This window comes from Oryzias latipes, chromosome 8, assembly GCF_053564925.1.
Source record: "Oryzias latipes strain Hd-rR chromosome 8, Olatipes_Hd-rR_3.1".
Classification (NCBI taxonomy): Eukaryota; Metazoa; Chordata; class Actinopteri; order Beloniformes; family Adrianichthyidae; genus Oryzias; species Oryzias latipes.
The window spans coordinates 11,756,249-11,773,468 of NC_136244.1; the positions used below are offsets into that span (position 1 = coordinate 11,756,249).

Here is a 17,220-nt window from a genome sequence, read left to right on the forward strand (position 1 = left end):
GGCTAAAAGTTGTAGGATTTCTATGATTAAAATATTACCATCTGTATTAAAAGTTGATTATGCCTGCAGCACATTGTGCCAACATAGATTATCTCCAGTATTTTATTGCTCTTATGTCTTCCAAGTATATTATAAAGTGAATAAACTCATGTTGACAATAATTTGTTTACATAAAAAATAACAGTTGTTTCACTTACACGGGTCAGGTAGCTGTGTGGTTATTTATTAGTGTTTTATTTTTAAATGTTACAAAATTTCTATATTATGTAAAGGACGAAAAAATGTGTTTTTGCTGCCATTTTCCGACGTTGAGCCGCTGCCCCTCTGAAATCCTGTGAAATCCCTGACCCGCACATGCAGACCTGCCTGTTTTTCAGCAGACTGGCTGGGAGGAGAACAAATGTTGCCAAATAATATCTAGAAATAGTAAATAGTTTTAGTTGCAAATAGTCATAGTTAGTTTATAAGTTATCTGTTTAACTCTTTAATACCATGTTTAAAACTTCTTTCTGTCCAAATGTCTGTTTGACATTCGTTTGATTACTGTGACTCTTTAACCATTTATGCAATTAGCATAATTCCAGCAGATCCAGAAGCCGACATGCTTATACAATTGACATTTTTCAGCCAATTCTGAAAAGTCACTGTGAAGAACTACTTTTCTCTGCGAGAGAATCAGCTGATTTATATTGATTGCGTAAACAGTCAAAGAATAATGGTAGATCAAAGAGCGTGTTTTATTTCGGTGTCCGTGGTGTTAAAGGGTTAAAGTGAAACTACTGGAGATGTTCTAAGAGTAAAATATTGTGCATAACTGCTTCAAACAAGCCCAGAATATTTCAAGGCAGGTGTCAGCTGCGATAAGAACCATTTGCGGTTATGCTGGATTAAGCTACCGCTCAGATAGAGCCATCTTCCCAATGACTAATGTGCCCCGAGTTTATCCACATTTAAACCCAAACTTTTTTAGATATACTGCATTGTCCGCTCTGATCTGGCCTTTTCATCTTTTGTTTTTCATCTTTTTTCTGACTCTATTACCATTGTTTTAGTGTCATCAGTACTTTTTTGTGTCTCTGTAAAGGTCTTTAAATTGTTTCTGTTAAAAGTTAAAGATACAGAGCTCTCCTATAAAAACACTGTCTATTCACTTCATTTAATTTATACTTTACTTCATGGTTTTGTGTCTCCTTTTAAATCCATAAACTATTTTTTCTTTATAAGCATACTATAATTTTTAGTTTTCATTTTTATGCTAAATTATGCAAAAAAAAAGTCATTCTGATTAGAACTTTGTCCTGTTTCATTAACTTTTGAAGTAAACTCTTGGAAACTTCCAAAGAAAAGTGCATCCGGAAGGAGCTCTTTTGAAAAATTTGAGGAAAATGTTTTCGGATTGCGCTGTTCTTCTAGAAAAGCTGCAATTGCCCTCACACTGGATGATTTGGAAGAAGGGTTCATCTTACTGCAATTATAGGAAAGTAAATAGAAGTGCTGCATGAGCAGTCCTTGAGTATTTTTGTGATGGCATGCAAGAGAATTGAGAAACTTCCCATTGTAGTTTTTGGTTCTATGCTTGAATGACTGCTGCTCCTTCGAGAGCTCCATCCTGCTTTACTGTGTGAATTATTTCTTCCTTTGTGTTCGTTCTTTCCTCCTAAATATAGAAAAGTCATTCATGTTTCATGAGAACTAAGTTTAACTTTGTTTTGCAAAAATTAACATGTTTTCATCGCCATACTTTGATTTTAGGAGTACTATTTTGGTTCTTATGTGAAAACAATCTCTTATTGTGTTTTCTACATTTTAAGGCACAATAAGACATTACTTTTTTTTTTTTAAATGGTGCGCCTCATAATCTGGAGCGCCTTATATGGATTATTTCTGGTTATGTTTACTGATGTTGAAGTGAATTTGAGAGGCACACAGCACTCTGTCAAAATTTCCGTCTGTTTTTTATTCGAGTTGCAAAGAAGGTTGGGTGAACACCCTAATGCGGCTAGCGTAGCGGTTTTGGACAGTGTTTTTTTTTAACGTATTTCTAACAAGGTTTGGTACGACGGAGTATTAGGGCCACCAAAAAAACAAAAATTAGAGCCACCAAAAAAAAAAAAAAAGTAAAATTACGAGATTTTATCTCGTAAATTTAGGAGATAAAAACTCGTAAATTTACGACTTTTTATCTCATAAATTTACGACTTAAAATCTCATAAATTTACGAGAAAAAAGTCGTAGATTAAGGAAAAAACACTGAAGTTGTCCGTTTATCGGAACCTAGCTTGAAGATGAAGTATGTGGAGCCTTTTGTGAAGCTTCATTTCCGGATTATTATAGGTTTAAAACAAAGAGATTCTGAACCTTTTGGCGACTCAAAATCAGATTATTTTCCGTGTAGCAGTCTTTCCAGGGTTCAGTGTCAGTAAAGCGGAGTTTAATATGTAAAATAAGGAGCTCAGAGACACGTTTGGGTGTAGACAATCGCTGCAGCCTTTATTCTCCTTTTCATTCACATTTTCTGAAGTTCATTTGTCTCATTACGTCATGAACCTGTCATCCCAACACCAATGCGGAAGTAAACAGTGTTACAAACGCCCCCTCCTGCAGATGAAATGTCCCGTTTCAGCATAAAACAATAAAGAGGAATGAAAATAGTGTTTTATATTAGCTTTGGAACGTTGAAAATGCCCAAAAAAAAGTGCTCCTCCTTTTGTGTGACGGAAGCGTCACACAGACGTAGAGTCTTGTCTTTGGTGGAGAAAGGATTTAAGCGAACAGCTGCAGGGACACCGACGACGGCTAGTTCATCGGGCTGCAGAGATCCTGCAAACCAACCATCAATAAATAAAACTTTAATGAATCGTAAATCAAACAAATGACCTTCCAGACATTTGGAACGTTATCAATAAACATTCAGCTCACCTGTTCAACAAAGTTTAGTCGGTCTGCTCTGCTGCTGCACGGCGTTCACCTTCTGCTCTGCATGCTAACTTCCACTGTAATCTCCTAAAATTACGACTTTTTTTCTCCTAAATTTACGAGTTTTTATCTCCTAAATTTACGAGATAAAATCTCGTAATTTTACTTTTTTTTTTTTTTGGTGGCTCTAATTTTTTTTTTTTCTTTGGTGGCCCTAATACTCCGTCGTAGTTTGGAGTTAGCATAGTCACAGTAATGTTTGTTTCAGCAGTATTAATCGGAGTTAAAGGTATTTTAAATATACTAACGTGGCTAACGCTTCTAATGTGGCTAACGTGTAGCTTGTTACAAACAAGTTCTAGAGTTTCTGTGAACGCAGTTAATAGTCTGACTGAAGGACTTATCTCTGACTCTTTTGCAACTTATAGTTTGGAGCATTTTATACATACATAAGTTTGAAAATAGACCGTACATTGACAGTGCCTTTTTATCCTGTGTGCCCTATATTTGTGAAAATACATTATTTATGGTAATGTTTGACCACATATCTTTTTTTTTAGGTTTTTAGGTGTTCCCCCTGGTCGAGGTAGCTGCCCCCTCACCGGAGCTTTGCCCTTTGACCTCATCTACACCGATTACCATGGCTTGCAGCAAATGAAGCAACACATGGGTCTGTCATTGAGGAAGCACAAGTCAGTTCTAATTTTTATTTTTCCTTTTGCCCACCTTCCTAAATCTGCAGTTTTTTCTATTCCACAAGCCCTGTTTGTGAGGTCTTGTTGTGTTCCTTTGTGTGCTGCTTAAAAAAAACTGTAATTGACTTTCTGCACGGGGTTATTTGCTGGCAGCAGTACAGACTCTTAACCCTGCAGCGCATCAGCAAAAAATGTCTTCTTCCAATTTGGCTTTTTCTTTCTTTTTTTTTGGAGCCAGATCAATGACTTAGGTGTTTGCTTCAGGGTTGTTGATCTGCCTACATTTTATTCTGTCTTTTTAATACATCAATACCCAGTTTATCTGCACACAGCTGATGGGGTCTGCACAAATGTACACTTAAAAAAAAACTTAAAAACAATGATACCAATGACTAACAAAACAAAAACAGTATAGTAGCAATAATTAGATATTCATTTTTTTACATTGTAGGGCATAGGAGCTCATTACGTCAAATAGGGCTGCACGATATGAAGAAAACTCGCGATATGCGATATTAGTAATTAATATTGGGATAATAAAATAATTTGCGGTATATAAACAATTAGCAAAACAACCAAAAATATTATTCCCATTCCATTACAACTGCTTAAAAATTATACTACAAATGACCCTTGTTGACATAGGAGGCAAACATACAAAATAATAGGGCGCCATCCGATTAGTTAACAACGTGAAGGGGTCCATCTGATTGGTCAAATGCAGAAAGGGATTCTTTCAATCCATTAAACACTTCAAGCTGCCATAAGATTGTTTGGCCACATCTAAGGTAACCATTTATTGCAAATTTACTGTCTTTTGCGATTTGCATATTGCACAGCTTTATATTGCGATAACGATAAATTTGCGGTATATTGTGCAGGCCTAACGTCGAAGGACATGTGGGTAAATCACCTACTATCAGAGATGAATAAACACAATAATTAAAATCTGTTTTTTAAAAATCTGTCAGTAAATAATCATCCTCACCATGAAGTATGTCACTTGATTGACACGCAGGACAGCCAATCAAACATCGATCGAACACCACCAGGCTCTGACATGAGACACGCATCCTGGCTTAAGAAACTCACTGCACTCCATGAGCACCTGGCAGCACAAATGAACCAGCAGCTAAAAGATGACACTCACCCTGAATAGCTAACGGAAGGGAAAATAATCCTTATCCAGAGGGATCCCTTAAATTGTACAGACCCATCCAACTACCGGCCAATAACCTGTCTCTCCACAACATGGAAGTGCATGTCAGGCATCATTCCAACCAAAATAAATAGAGCAATGCAAAGAAGGGCATTAGTAGAGATTCCAGAGGAGCCAAATCTGGTTGACAGAACAGTTGCTCAAGACTGCAGGTCACGACACACCAACCTGTGCACAGCCTGGATTGATTAAAAGAAAGTCATGACTCAATGGCACACACGTGGATCACTGAATGCTTGGAGCTGTACAACATCAACAGGACTCTAAAAGCCTTCATAGGAAAATCGACAAAGTTTTGGAAAACCACCCTTAAAGCCAATCCAAGCCAGTTGCGCAAGTGTCCATCAAATGTGGCATATACCAAGGTCAATGCTGCACTGACCTTGACCTTGTCCCCACTGCTGTTCTGCGTAGATCTGAACCCCCTCAGCCCAATAATCAACAAGACTGGCTATGGATACCGACTCAGAAATGGGGCCAACATCAGTCACCTCCTCTAAATGGATGACATCAAGCTATACGCTTATCAGTGCGGCATTGACTGTGATCAACACCACCAGGAGCTACAGTACTGACATTGGGATGTCATTCTGGCTCAAGAAATGCAGTCAGATGTTGACAAATAGAAGCAAGGTAGTCCATACAGAAGGAGTCTCATTCCCAGAAGGAACAATAACAGACATTGAAGACAGTAACAAGTATCTTGGAATATCTCAGGCAAATGGCAACCTGGAACGGGCAACAAGGAAAGCTGCAACAGCCAAATACCTCCAAGAAGTAAGGCAAGTCCTGCGAAGCCAGCTTAATGGCTAGAACAAGACCCGGGCAATAAACAGCTATGCACACACACCCAGCAAGAATAAAAAGATGAAAAAAGGAAGCGATACAGATCACAGATGTAAAGACATGAAAGCTCCTCACCAACTTATTTTTTAGGTGTGCGTTTATCACTGTGGGTTATCACTTTTTAATGCACAACCAGCAGCCAATCAGAATCGAGTATTCACCCAGACCATGGTAAAACTCGTAGTAAATGATTAACATTTCCAACTTTATAATAACGCTCTAGTAACATATACTGATGCCACAATTTCTCTGACCATGAAAAAAAACAGTAATGCTGCTTTCACTGACCACCTGACACACTGCAGCTTCACAGTTGTTTGTCTTAACTCCTGATCCCTTGGAATTATTGAAAACATGGCAGCAACAGAACTATCTGATGGTTTTAAAAACCATTAGTCCTGAGCGGATTGACCAGCCCTCTTTGGCCACGCAGAACATACCAGCACTTTTCTTGACAGCTTCACCTGTGGTTGCAGATACATAGCTTTTATAAATCATCCAAGATTATTTTGACTTCCCTGCATGTAAATTAGCACATATGGGAATACTGGTAATGGTTTACTGAATGTTGTAAAAATGTTGAGAATAGATTTTTATTAAAAAATAGACAAGATTAAGGATGCTTTTGTGGTTACAATAATTTGTCATTAGACATTTGTCTTGAAATAATTAATTTCAATTATAACTAAAACACTCAGTGCAATTATATTAACTGAAAAGGTCTTGCTTCATCAAGGTGCCACATCCGAGTCATAGACACCTTCGGCACTGAACCGGCCTACAACCACGAGGAGTACGCCACACTTCACGGCTACAGAACAAACTGGGGATACTGGAACCTTCACGGGCAGCAGTATATGACCATGTTCCGTATGTGGAGTCTCATTTTGCACTCTTTTTTTGCTGATTCAGCATGTACAGAAACGGTTTAACTTTTTGCTTTTGTTTTGCAGAAGATTCTTTGCAAAGACAAAAAAAAAGTAATGATTTCTTTGTGAAGACAGGTTGTACACTGGTTTGAGTGACTAAACATGCAGGCAGATTGTGTTAACTGACAGACGCCTCAGGCTGTTACAGGCCAACTTTGGGGCTACCAGAGAGACATCAGAACAGCTGCACCTGCACAGATGCCTGCAGCTTTATAGCTTTAGCCAAACCCTAAAGGCAACATAGAAATACATTTTTAAAAACACAAGTAGCACACGCGTAGTACTGAAAGATTCAGTGAAGCTGCTGGAAGATGAAATCCTAGGCTTTGGTATCAGTCTGCAATTATTACAACAGGAATAGGCAAGCCTTTTGTTTTCAAAATAGTGTTATCACACAACCTGTCACAGAGAGATCTTAGCTTTCATCCCAGCTCTGGAAACTGATTGAAAATAATGTTTCTTTTCTTCTCACCACTTCACAGATTTGTGTTGTGGCAGATTTCCCTTGTTAGATTTTTACTTCAGTTTGCTTCCTGGAACCGCACATCTGCAGTTTGTCCTCTTAGAGCTTTTTCAGAAGCAAAAAAATGAAAAGAGTCTTTAACTGACAGTTAACACTCAATTTCATGCATTTTGCCCATTAATACAGAAAAAAAAAACATGACCGTTGTGTATTTTCACCCCTAAAAAAGATGTAAAGTTCTGTTTTGCTAACGAACCGTGTCCTTGGCAGCCCATACTCCAGACAACTCCTTTATGGGTTTTGTGGCAGAGGAGTTGAATGAGACTGAGAGACTGTATATTCAAAGGAACAAGGTCAACAACATGGCTGTTGTGTACGGCAAAGATGCCAGCATGTGGAAGGTAAGTCACATAGATAGCATATTTGTTGCAGGTTTTGTATTTTCAGACTTTTACTTGCAAGTGCGCAGTTTCTATCACAAAATAAACTCCTTTATTTTTATACAAGTTGGATTTAGCAAATTCCTGCATAAACTTTTTCCCTTTAGGTTTCTGAAAGAACAGTTGGCATTATTTGAAGTAAAAAAAAATCTGTGAGGTGCTGCCAAGGGCTTTGGCTCTTGCTGTAACTTTGAAGTATGTGCTCCTTCTAGGTTTGTAATGCTCCAATGTGGCTGCAGATTTGTCTTTCTTCTGCCATAGAGTAACCTCCTTTACATAACAGCCTTGGCTGTGATGTAACACTTCTGAACGTGAGAAATTGGCGTGAAAAAGCCTTTTAGTTAAGGTCTCTGTAGATATGGTAAATCCATATTGAGCTCAGGAGAGAAACTTTCTGCATTTTTCTCCGCTTGCTGTTTTTAATTTGTACTGCTTTGTATTTTTCATGTCCTGATGCATCATTGATGGATCACAACAGCTGCAAGTGAGTACAAATACTCACTCATCAATTCTCTAATAGCTAAAGGCCAAACATTAGTTTTTTATTGACTTTATTTCTGCAATACATCTCAAAATGAACTTCATGTTTGTTAGCATAAATCTATTGAAAGTTGATTCAAGGACTGTAAAATTTTGCAAGTAAAAAGATAACTGAATTAAGTGGTGTTGTATGGCCCGCAAGCACTACTCGACTCCGTCCTCGCGGCCCCCTTCTGACACCCCCCCACTACATGGCCCTCACTCTCAGTCCCCTTTTTTTGTTAACTATGCCGTTAAAACATGTTATCCCACATAGCTTCCCAATGATGCTTGAGGAGTGAAGGGGCTGTGATTTTAAATCCCTAAAAATAGTTTACATTTGTGAAAAGTTGGCTACTACTAGTTTCTTTTATTTTTATCCAAGATGGTGGCCTCTTCCTAAGGGTAAAGGTCAACAAAAAGTTGAAGGTGGTTGTAGACTTAAGCTGACGATGTGTGTATGAAATTTTGTGAAGATTGCTCTTACAAATTTCATGTTTTGCGACAAAATGGCCGCCGAGCCGTAGGTGCTGTGACAATTCCATAATCATTTTAAAATGTCTTTTGAAAATCCTCGACTGCGTTTTGGGTTGTTTCCTGATTTTGAGTTATTTTTTAAGCTCCGAAAGAGATTTTTTTGACGGTTTATCTTTCTCCTGCTATATTTAAGAAGCACAATAAGATTCTTTCAAGGCGAGCCATCAGGTTTCAGAAAATTGAATTGAAAGGGTTTCATTATCATTATAATATGGAGAGCACACATGATTTATGACTGAAAGAGGTGTTTTATATGTTCTTTTATGACATTATCGCAAAAAAATCACTGCAAAATAATACATATAATAGTTTAAACTGCTGCAGAGGATATGCATCAATATTTCTGTATGTTGCATTAAAATTCCATAAGTTCTGCTGACAGTATTTGTGCTGAAGATAGTATCAACTCATTACATCTTTTTCTGCTGGCTTCAATTTCATTTTTAACACCTTTGAGGATTTTTTTTCCCTCTTTCCGAATGGAAGTGAGGTTATCAGTGTGTGTCTGGATGCTACTGAGAAAACCATTTATGCCGTGTGATCAGTCCAGACAGGTGCCACACTGCAGCAAAAGTTATTTTTCACGATAAATAAATCAATATAATACAAATCTAAAACAAAAAAAGAGCAAAAAAAAGAAACATTTCGGCACATGTACAGTTCAAGTGCAAGATCAACATTACAAACCCCTTTTTTGCCACACTATTGGTAAAAAATTTCCCACATTACTAAATATTTATAGATGAAGATTATGTAAATACATAGGTGCAATAAATTAAAACTATAAGTTTTAAAAACTGTTTACTTTTTTATTGGAAACCCAAAAGATTCCTACAAAAAAACAATTCCTCCTTCAGAATTCAGGCCTGAAGTGTGACTGTAAAGCAACAATTTTTTATTGTTTGACGAAATTTCCCTTGAGGTTTTCATTTCAGTTTATGCAAAACTTGCAGATTTAAAAAAAAAATAAAAAAAAAAAAATAAAAACACAGGAAGAGACATACTTTAAATCTGTCCTTAAAGCACCACAAAAAAAAGCCTCCAAAACAAAGATATATCTAAGCAGCCGAAAATCATATTGGTTCCTAAAAGGGGAACAGGTCCCCAAAGCCAGAACAATATTGGCAAAAAGATTAAAGCCCCTTCACTAGTATTAGAAAAATATGGGTTTTGATGCATCTAAAATTGGGGGCACATAGGTTTTAGAATGATCACTGGATAGATTCAAGGTTTTTGTTTTAAAGGGATGTTTGTTCCCCACTGTAGTTGGTAAATGCAGGACACAAAGCTACAATTATAACAGAGGTGTCCAAACCTTTTGCCAAAAAGGTCAGTTGTGGTGAGGTAAAAAAAAAAAAAAAGTGTTAGGGCCAACCATTTACCCTGCTTTCATTAAACGCATAAAATTACCGGTAAATGCAAATATTGTTTAAAACAATACATCTAAAAACTTTTGCCAAAATTTTCATTTTTAAAAGCACAAACAAAAAGAAAAGGTCTGTCAAAAAAAATAAACTTTAGCCAATGTTACATATTATTCACATTCAAATGGTCAATGTAAACTTCTAAATTTAAATAGTGTGAACAGTAAAATAACAATGTTATCTTATTCAGAAGTACAAAACATTGTGGTTTTGATCAGAGGAACAAATAGATCTGTTCTAATTTGGCCCTTGTTACGCCCCCTTCCATGTCTAGGGGTACCTATGGGGGGCAGAACATAAAAAGGTAACTTTTTGGCTACTAATTTAAAATTAACAAAACACCAGAAGAATATCTCCATAAAATATAACAAATTTATTTACAAATAAACAACCACCAAGAACTAAAAGTGAAGCAAAAAGGCTTCAGGGTGTCACGAACTGGTGGTGGAGGACCCAAATGCAGGAGACCAAGCTTGGTGACAGGAACTAAAACATTTAATTAGCAAACTGAAACATGACAAAACTATGAGGGGAAACAAAACTGTGACAAAACAGAGCAGATGACCTGACAAGGATGAACAGAAACCAAGACACTTAAATAGGCTGAGGGTTATTAACTGAACTGAAGACAGCTGTGGATCATGAACCAGAAACTGGTATGACTGACAAGGAAACCAAAAACATGACAAAGAAAACCAAACCACTGAATCCTGACACAGGGTGAACCAAGGCCAAAGTAACAAACAAAACCTCACCTAACTGAAACATGTAGTCTTACCTGTAAATGAAAGAAAAGGGAAATCAATGACAAACACTAACCTCCATAGAATAACAAACAAAAGGAGAAAACATACTAAAGAAAATGGCAGTTCAGCCCTACAGCTCTACTTAACATATAACTACAAACCAAAAGACTGAACAGAGTGGGCAAAAAACCACAAACTACAAAGAACTACGAAGAACTACGAAGTACAAAACAAAGTGCAACACAAACTAAAACAAATGGAGAAGAGCAAAACAAAATGGAGAATACAAAAACACAAATGGAGAAGAGGGCCAAGCTGCAGTGGAGACTGTTGCTACAAGGCTCCCTTCTCACAGACTGGAGGTCCAAGTGGTGGTTTTAAAGGCTGCCTCCATCAGCTTGTCCAATGGGAGGCCACATCCATTTCCACCACATCTGAAAATATTCAGACACAAACACTAAGATGCACAAGAACACAGAAGTCCCACTCTGATACAGAAATAATACACAAAACACAGAATAAACAGAACTAAAAAAAAACCAAATACGGCCACACACGTAACAGCCCTTAAGACTCTTAAAGACACTGGTTGTCGCCACAGGCTTATAATGACATTTAGCCAATCGCAGTCAAGACATCGTACACAGAGTTCTTAGAAAATGCCGGGGGTCGCAGGACGGATATTTGGCCCATGTGCCAGACTTTGGACATGCCTAGTCAAACCAATAGGTGTGCAGACAGTTAAGAAATCGTTTCTTGTGTTGTCTTTACTTGTCTTTTCTTTTTGTTCATTTAAATAAAGTTATTTGCTTCTCCTTTTTGTGTCAAAGGATAAAGAAAAGTTTCTTGCCGTTCTGAATCGCTACATGGAGATTCACGGGACAGTTTACTATGAGACACAGCGCCCCCCAGAGGTGCCAGCATTTGTGAAGAACCACGGGCTGCTGCCTCAGCAGGAGCTCCAGCAGCTCCTCCGAAAAGCGAAGGTGAGCTACGTCCAAACCGCCCTCAGAAACAACTCTTGCAACTCTTGAGGTCAGGCATAGATACAAGTTTCTATGACTCTAGGTACTATACACATGTCCATTTACCACAGGTTGAAAGTTAAACCAGCTCTGGCCAATCAGGGACTTGGATTTTGTTGTGATGAAGGGATGGCATCCTTTTTAATTCACGGAAATGCCAACCGTTTAAAAATTGATCAGGGAGGAGAAATTAATGATTGTGGTTAGTGTCGGGCTGGAATTAAATGACATCAAGTCTGTCATATATCGTTATAGAGCTGTAAAAAAATAAAGCCTGGAGCAAGATTCACCATATTTGAACCACTGTGAATTTTGCACCAAGACTTTTCAAACTGTGGGTGGCGGACACGCGCCAGTAAACTGTAGAAAAACAAGAAGACGAAGCCCCTCCCCGCTTGTCCAGTGTGAACACCATGAGCTAAATACATGTTCAAGCTGACTTTCCTCAGCTTGAGAAGTCCTCACACTCCTATATAGACAAATATATTTGATAGTGATGGTGGAGCTGAAAAGCTATGACTCGCATTTAGATTTTTTTTTATTTTCCTCAAAGGTATTCATCGGATTTGGCTTCCCCTATGAAGGTCCCGCCCCGTTGGAGGCAATCGCGAACGGCTGCATTTTTCTGCAGCCCAAGTTCAAGCCGGCCCGCAGCTCGCTCAATAACGAATTCTTTAGAGGGAAGCCCACTTCCAGGAAGGTAAAGGCTCCCCACAGGATTGATAAAAAACCCACAAAACACAAAAAAGAATCTTGATTTAAGCCTTCATTCTGTTTCCATTTGTATTTTCCCAGGTTTCCTCCCAGCATCCGTATGCAGAGCAATACATTGGCAAGCCACACGTCATCACCATCGACTTCAATAACTCGGCAGAGTTTGATGCAGCCATCCATGACATCATGAAGATCAATGTATGTAAATACTTTGAGCTTTCCATCTGAATTACCACTAAACAAAAGAGCAGTCTTGTCTTATAAAGGTCTGCCAAAGTGCTGCATATTGACATGGATGGAGCATAACGTGCAAATCTCACACTTGTCTGGTTTGACCCACTTGGAAGAACACAGCCAGTAATGGAGCTCTTAATCATAGCATTTTGACATTACAGCAGAATGCTTAGCTGGCTCCCTCTCTGCTCCCCACACTCCTAATTGCTTGAGATATTGAATGACTCAGTGGGTAAACTGTACCTACACCTTGGTTTTGCACAGCAGCTTTTCACAGGCGAGCTCCGCAGGCAGCGTGCATTGTTTGCAACACATCGTATTAATCAATCCCTTTGTTCTCAATCTGTCAGGGGAGCGGGCAAGCCTCCCTCAATGCCTCGATGCATGCATTCCTCTTTCTGGAAGTTGTGGAAAGCACATTCAAAGTGCTCACAAAGTGAATAAAGACATAAAAAGTCTTCTTAAACACAAACAAGAGGGCAGAAATGAAGTGTTTATTTCTTCTCATTAACAGCTAGAACAATTACTAGATATTGTACTGGTCAATCTTTTTGGTCTTGGTTAAGATTGCTTTCCCTTGCAAGAAAATCTACTTATCAGCACTTTTAAAAGTCACTATAATTATGACATCGCGTCTGGTTTGTTTTGTAAAAGCCCAAATCTTTTTTTTTTTTTTCCCAAGGGGTCTGTGTCGCACTATGTGTTGGTTGGAAGCTGCAAGTTCCTGCAGTCTCAGTTGCCTGGCAACTGGCAACTTTGTTTCGTTTGGGTTTTGTGTAGACAACATACCTCTTAGATGTGCTGTTGGGCTGCTTTTGCCACAGTTGGACAGAGACAGACAATCTGTTCCCTTCTGCTCCTTGGGTGCAACACTGAGCTGATGACTGTGGGTGGTCACTTTCAGTTCAGCATTTACATGTTAAGGCGCCTTTGACTTTGACACCTGCTTTTTTGTCACACAATTAATTAGAGTTAAGCAAGCTATCAGATTGTTTTTTCCATTCTTACAGTCCACTCGATACGATTCAATTCAATTTTGAATTTACACGATTACACATTTAGACATATTTGTAAAGAAATACACCAATAATCTATATATGTTTTGAAGATATTTATATTTAGCCAGCATTGTAAGTTAAGGTCGACTGACCGTTGGCATTTGGGGTCCTGTGGGTGATTCCATTATATGTTAGCATTGAACTAGCCGACTTTGGCTTTACTGCCGTTTTGCATTAGGTCACCGAAAAAGGGAAAGGCATTAAAGATTGATCTCTACTTTTATAGTTGATTATTGATTATTTAAGTTTGATAGATTCAGATCAATAATCGATTTTATCAACCCAGCCTCATTGTTTGTACACTTTTCTAAAGGTTAAATATTAGCATTATGTATTCACCGCACTATGGCACACACTGGATTACAAGGCGCACCATCAGAGTCAGAGATAAGTTCATCAGTCAGAATTTATTAATTACGTTTACAGTAATTCTTGAACTTGTTTGTAACATGCTACACATTAGCCACCTTAGAAGAGTTAGCCGCATTAGCGTATTTACTAAATCTGTAACCTACCTTGTTTGCAATACGTAACAAACAGACTGATACCATTAAAACAAATATTACTGACTACACTAACTACCAACGTCTGACACAGTCTGACACCGCTAAATGTAAGCCACATTGGAAGCGTTAGTGTATTTACAATACCTATAACTCCTGACCCGCTAATGCGGGACAGCAAGACATCAAACTGGGTCTCTGATAGACAAAAGTATCATTGAGCATTGCTTCGTCATTAAGACGCAGCTCCTGTAGTAGAGGGTAAAGATCACTATACTGGAAGAATTTCGGAATAATCCCATGAACCCAGACATGGAGACGGGATTACTGATGTTTAGAGCTCTTTAAAATAAATAAACCTGATCTGTCAATATGCTCTGTGTCCTCCATGCATTGTAAATTAAATATACAGTCAATGCTTTCATGTATGAGGAAAACATTTTTAGACAGTAGCTCCTCCCACACGCGTCAGGAGGATCACGTTTATGAACACACAACACAACACATTTGTGGACAAACATCAAGCAGCGAATTTGACACGCGTCAAAAGACAGGCAATGGACTGAATTTGAAACGTTTGATACATTTAGTGAAAACGCAGCATTTGGGTCAAAAAGTCGTTAAAGAATTAAGACATATAACACACCAAAACTGTTCTTTCAGAGATGGTGTTTGACTCAAATGAAGATAAAGTTAATGGCCGTAAGTAAACTAAGTAGAAAAAGGTTGAAGACAAGCAGGAGACTGAACACATAAGGAGAAAATATGAGGATAAAAAGCCAAACTAAGAATTTCAAATTAAATATGATGAAAATGGTGGAGACAAACCTTTGACTTTACTGTTTTGGGGTCTAATTATCAAAAACAAAAACCAACTTCATTTGGTGTGACAGGGGGGAACAAAAACCTCAAAGAAGAAAATAATTGAACAAAAAAGCTGATTTGAAAACTGAGAAGAAGACATTAAAAATGCACCGATTCTCACAGGTTTAGGCTGAGAGACTTTTTTTTGTTATGCTTACACTGTCACAAAGGTTTAAAGGCTGACACAAATTTAAAGAAATAAAGGTTAAGCTGCTGTAAATGGAGGTCTGCTTCAGAGATTCTGTTTAATTGGGACCCTAAAGAAGGAGGTTTGAACTCAGAGTCTTCTCCGCTTCAGCGTTCCGCCAGACCTCGGCTTAATGCTGCCATTGTATTGATGTTATTATCTTTTAATCTTCTCATTTCTTGAAATAGCAGCCAGGAAACTTTTTGCAAACAAGCATACATAAATTCAACTAATACACCAATATTAGGAATTTACATTCAAATGTCTCTCTTAAGCCCCCTTTTACTTTCATTCTGTTAAATGGAATTGCCCCAAAGGCAAATTGCTGATGAAATGCCAGAAACATTTCATTTTACTTGGTTGAAACAGAGTAACAAGACAGTGCCAAAAGGATCACAACGCTAAAAGGAAGCATTTATCAATTTAAAAGCTTGAGTGCTTCAGTGGTTTGCTGGTAAACAGTCAGATCTCAGTTTAAGGCCCTTTTGGCAATGTGGAACGCAGTGAATGGTATCTCAATGTTTTGTATAAATACTGAAGTTGTTGAGTCACATCTGGATTAACCATTTAAAGATTTTAAAAGTGTTCCCAGTGGTCTTTTAATTATATCTATGCTGTTTTTAACCAACATCAAAAAACCTTGGAGGACATAGTTGCTGCAGAGCGGCAGGTTTTCATTAGAAATTTGCCTCTGAGATGTTGACGGGGCCATTGTCCCGGAGTATCACCCCCCCCCCCCACACACACACACACACACACACCTGTTCCTCTTCCACTACAACCAGGAAAACAAAGACGTATATGGATCTAAGTGAATACATCAAAATGGAGCGGGGCAACAACTTCTGTATGTCCCCCACCATCAGAAAAATGCCACAAGAACATGTTAAAAACACCCAAAACACCATCTTTAACATAGAATATGTCGCCGATAAAAACTAAACAAGGCACTCTTTGAAATACATCTGAACAGTGTGAACCAGCTGATTCTGATATTTCTCCTCTTCAGAATCTGCTGGAATTAAGTTAATTGCTTAAATGGCTGTAGAGTTATGGTAGTGGAAAGAATGTAAAGCTAAATCTTCTATGTGATAAAAATGTGGCGATTAACATGCAACATTCATCATTATCCAGCACGGCTCAACTTTTTATTTTTTTCTAGCATCTAAACCTTAAAAATGGTTCCTAATCAGTGCTTTTCTTGGAAGTTATATAAGGGTCAGGCTTTTTCTAAGACAGCTGCCATTCTTGAGGACCTGCTGCTCTGCTGCCAGTTTCATCTATTGTTCAATATATTGATGCACTCGTCACTAAAAAATAATGACATTCATTTAAAGACCTGTCACCTGTGATGCATTGGGTCATTGATTTTAATGAGAAACTTGAGGCATGATGTAAGCCTTCCATAATTAAACTAATGAATATGTCAAGTTGGATTAACTGTCAGATGCTTGCTTCCTGTAATTACATTGGCTTGGTTCTATAAGCACACAGGCCAATACACACATCTTCCTGTTGTCACGTCTGTGTTTTTAGGTAGAGCCCTTCCTTCCTTATGAGTACACCTGTGAGGGAATGCTTGAACGACTACACGCCTACATTCAAAATCAGGTGAGTATAGACACAAAAATCAACAAACGGATAACGGTCCTAATTTCCAGAGACAGTACTACATGTTGCCTCTGACGTGTGGTACTAGATATATATTCAGATGTGTAAAACAGATCTAGTAGTGTGTGCACACTTAGTGTAAAAGGAAACAGAATACAACAAAAACCAGGAGCTGTTGATAGGATAAAAACAGAAAATGCGACAACATTGTTTCTGTACCCAGTCAGCAAGGCCAAGTGGGCCCCATATGGTGTAACCCTTGTGCTATCCAAGGCACTTTAACATTGGGA

At 38.2% G+C, this 17,220-nt stretch overlaps 1 protein-coding gene across 1 annotated transcript in view; it reads left to right on the forward strand.

Moving 5' to 3' along the window:
• The window catches only part of mgat5b (alpha-1,6-mannosylglycoprotein 6-beta-N-acetylglucosaminyltransferase B), a 91,884-nt gene that overhangs the window by 56,121 nt on the left and 18,543 nt on the right, over window positions 1–17,220 (forward strand). Inside the window, exons 9-16 of the mRNA XM_023957678.2 lie at window positions 3,477–3,608; window positions 6,413–6,546; window positions 7,339–7,469; window positions 7,987–7,992; window positions 11,565–11,720; window positions 12,313–12,459; window positions 12,555–12,671; window positions 16,856–16,930. Coding sequence (XP_023813446.1) covers window positions 3,477–3,608; window positions 6,413–6,546; window positions 7,339–7,469; window positions 7,987–7,992; window positions 11,565–11,720; window positions 12,313–12,459; window positions 12,555–12,671; window positions 16,856–16,930 — 898 coding nt within the window. The remainder of the gene's footprint in view (window positions 1–3,476; window positions 3,609–6,412; window positions 6,547–7,338; window positions 7,470–7,986; window positions 7,993–11,564; window positions 11,721–12,312; window positions 12,460–12,554; window positions 12,672–16,855; window positions 16,931–17,220) is intronic.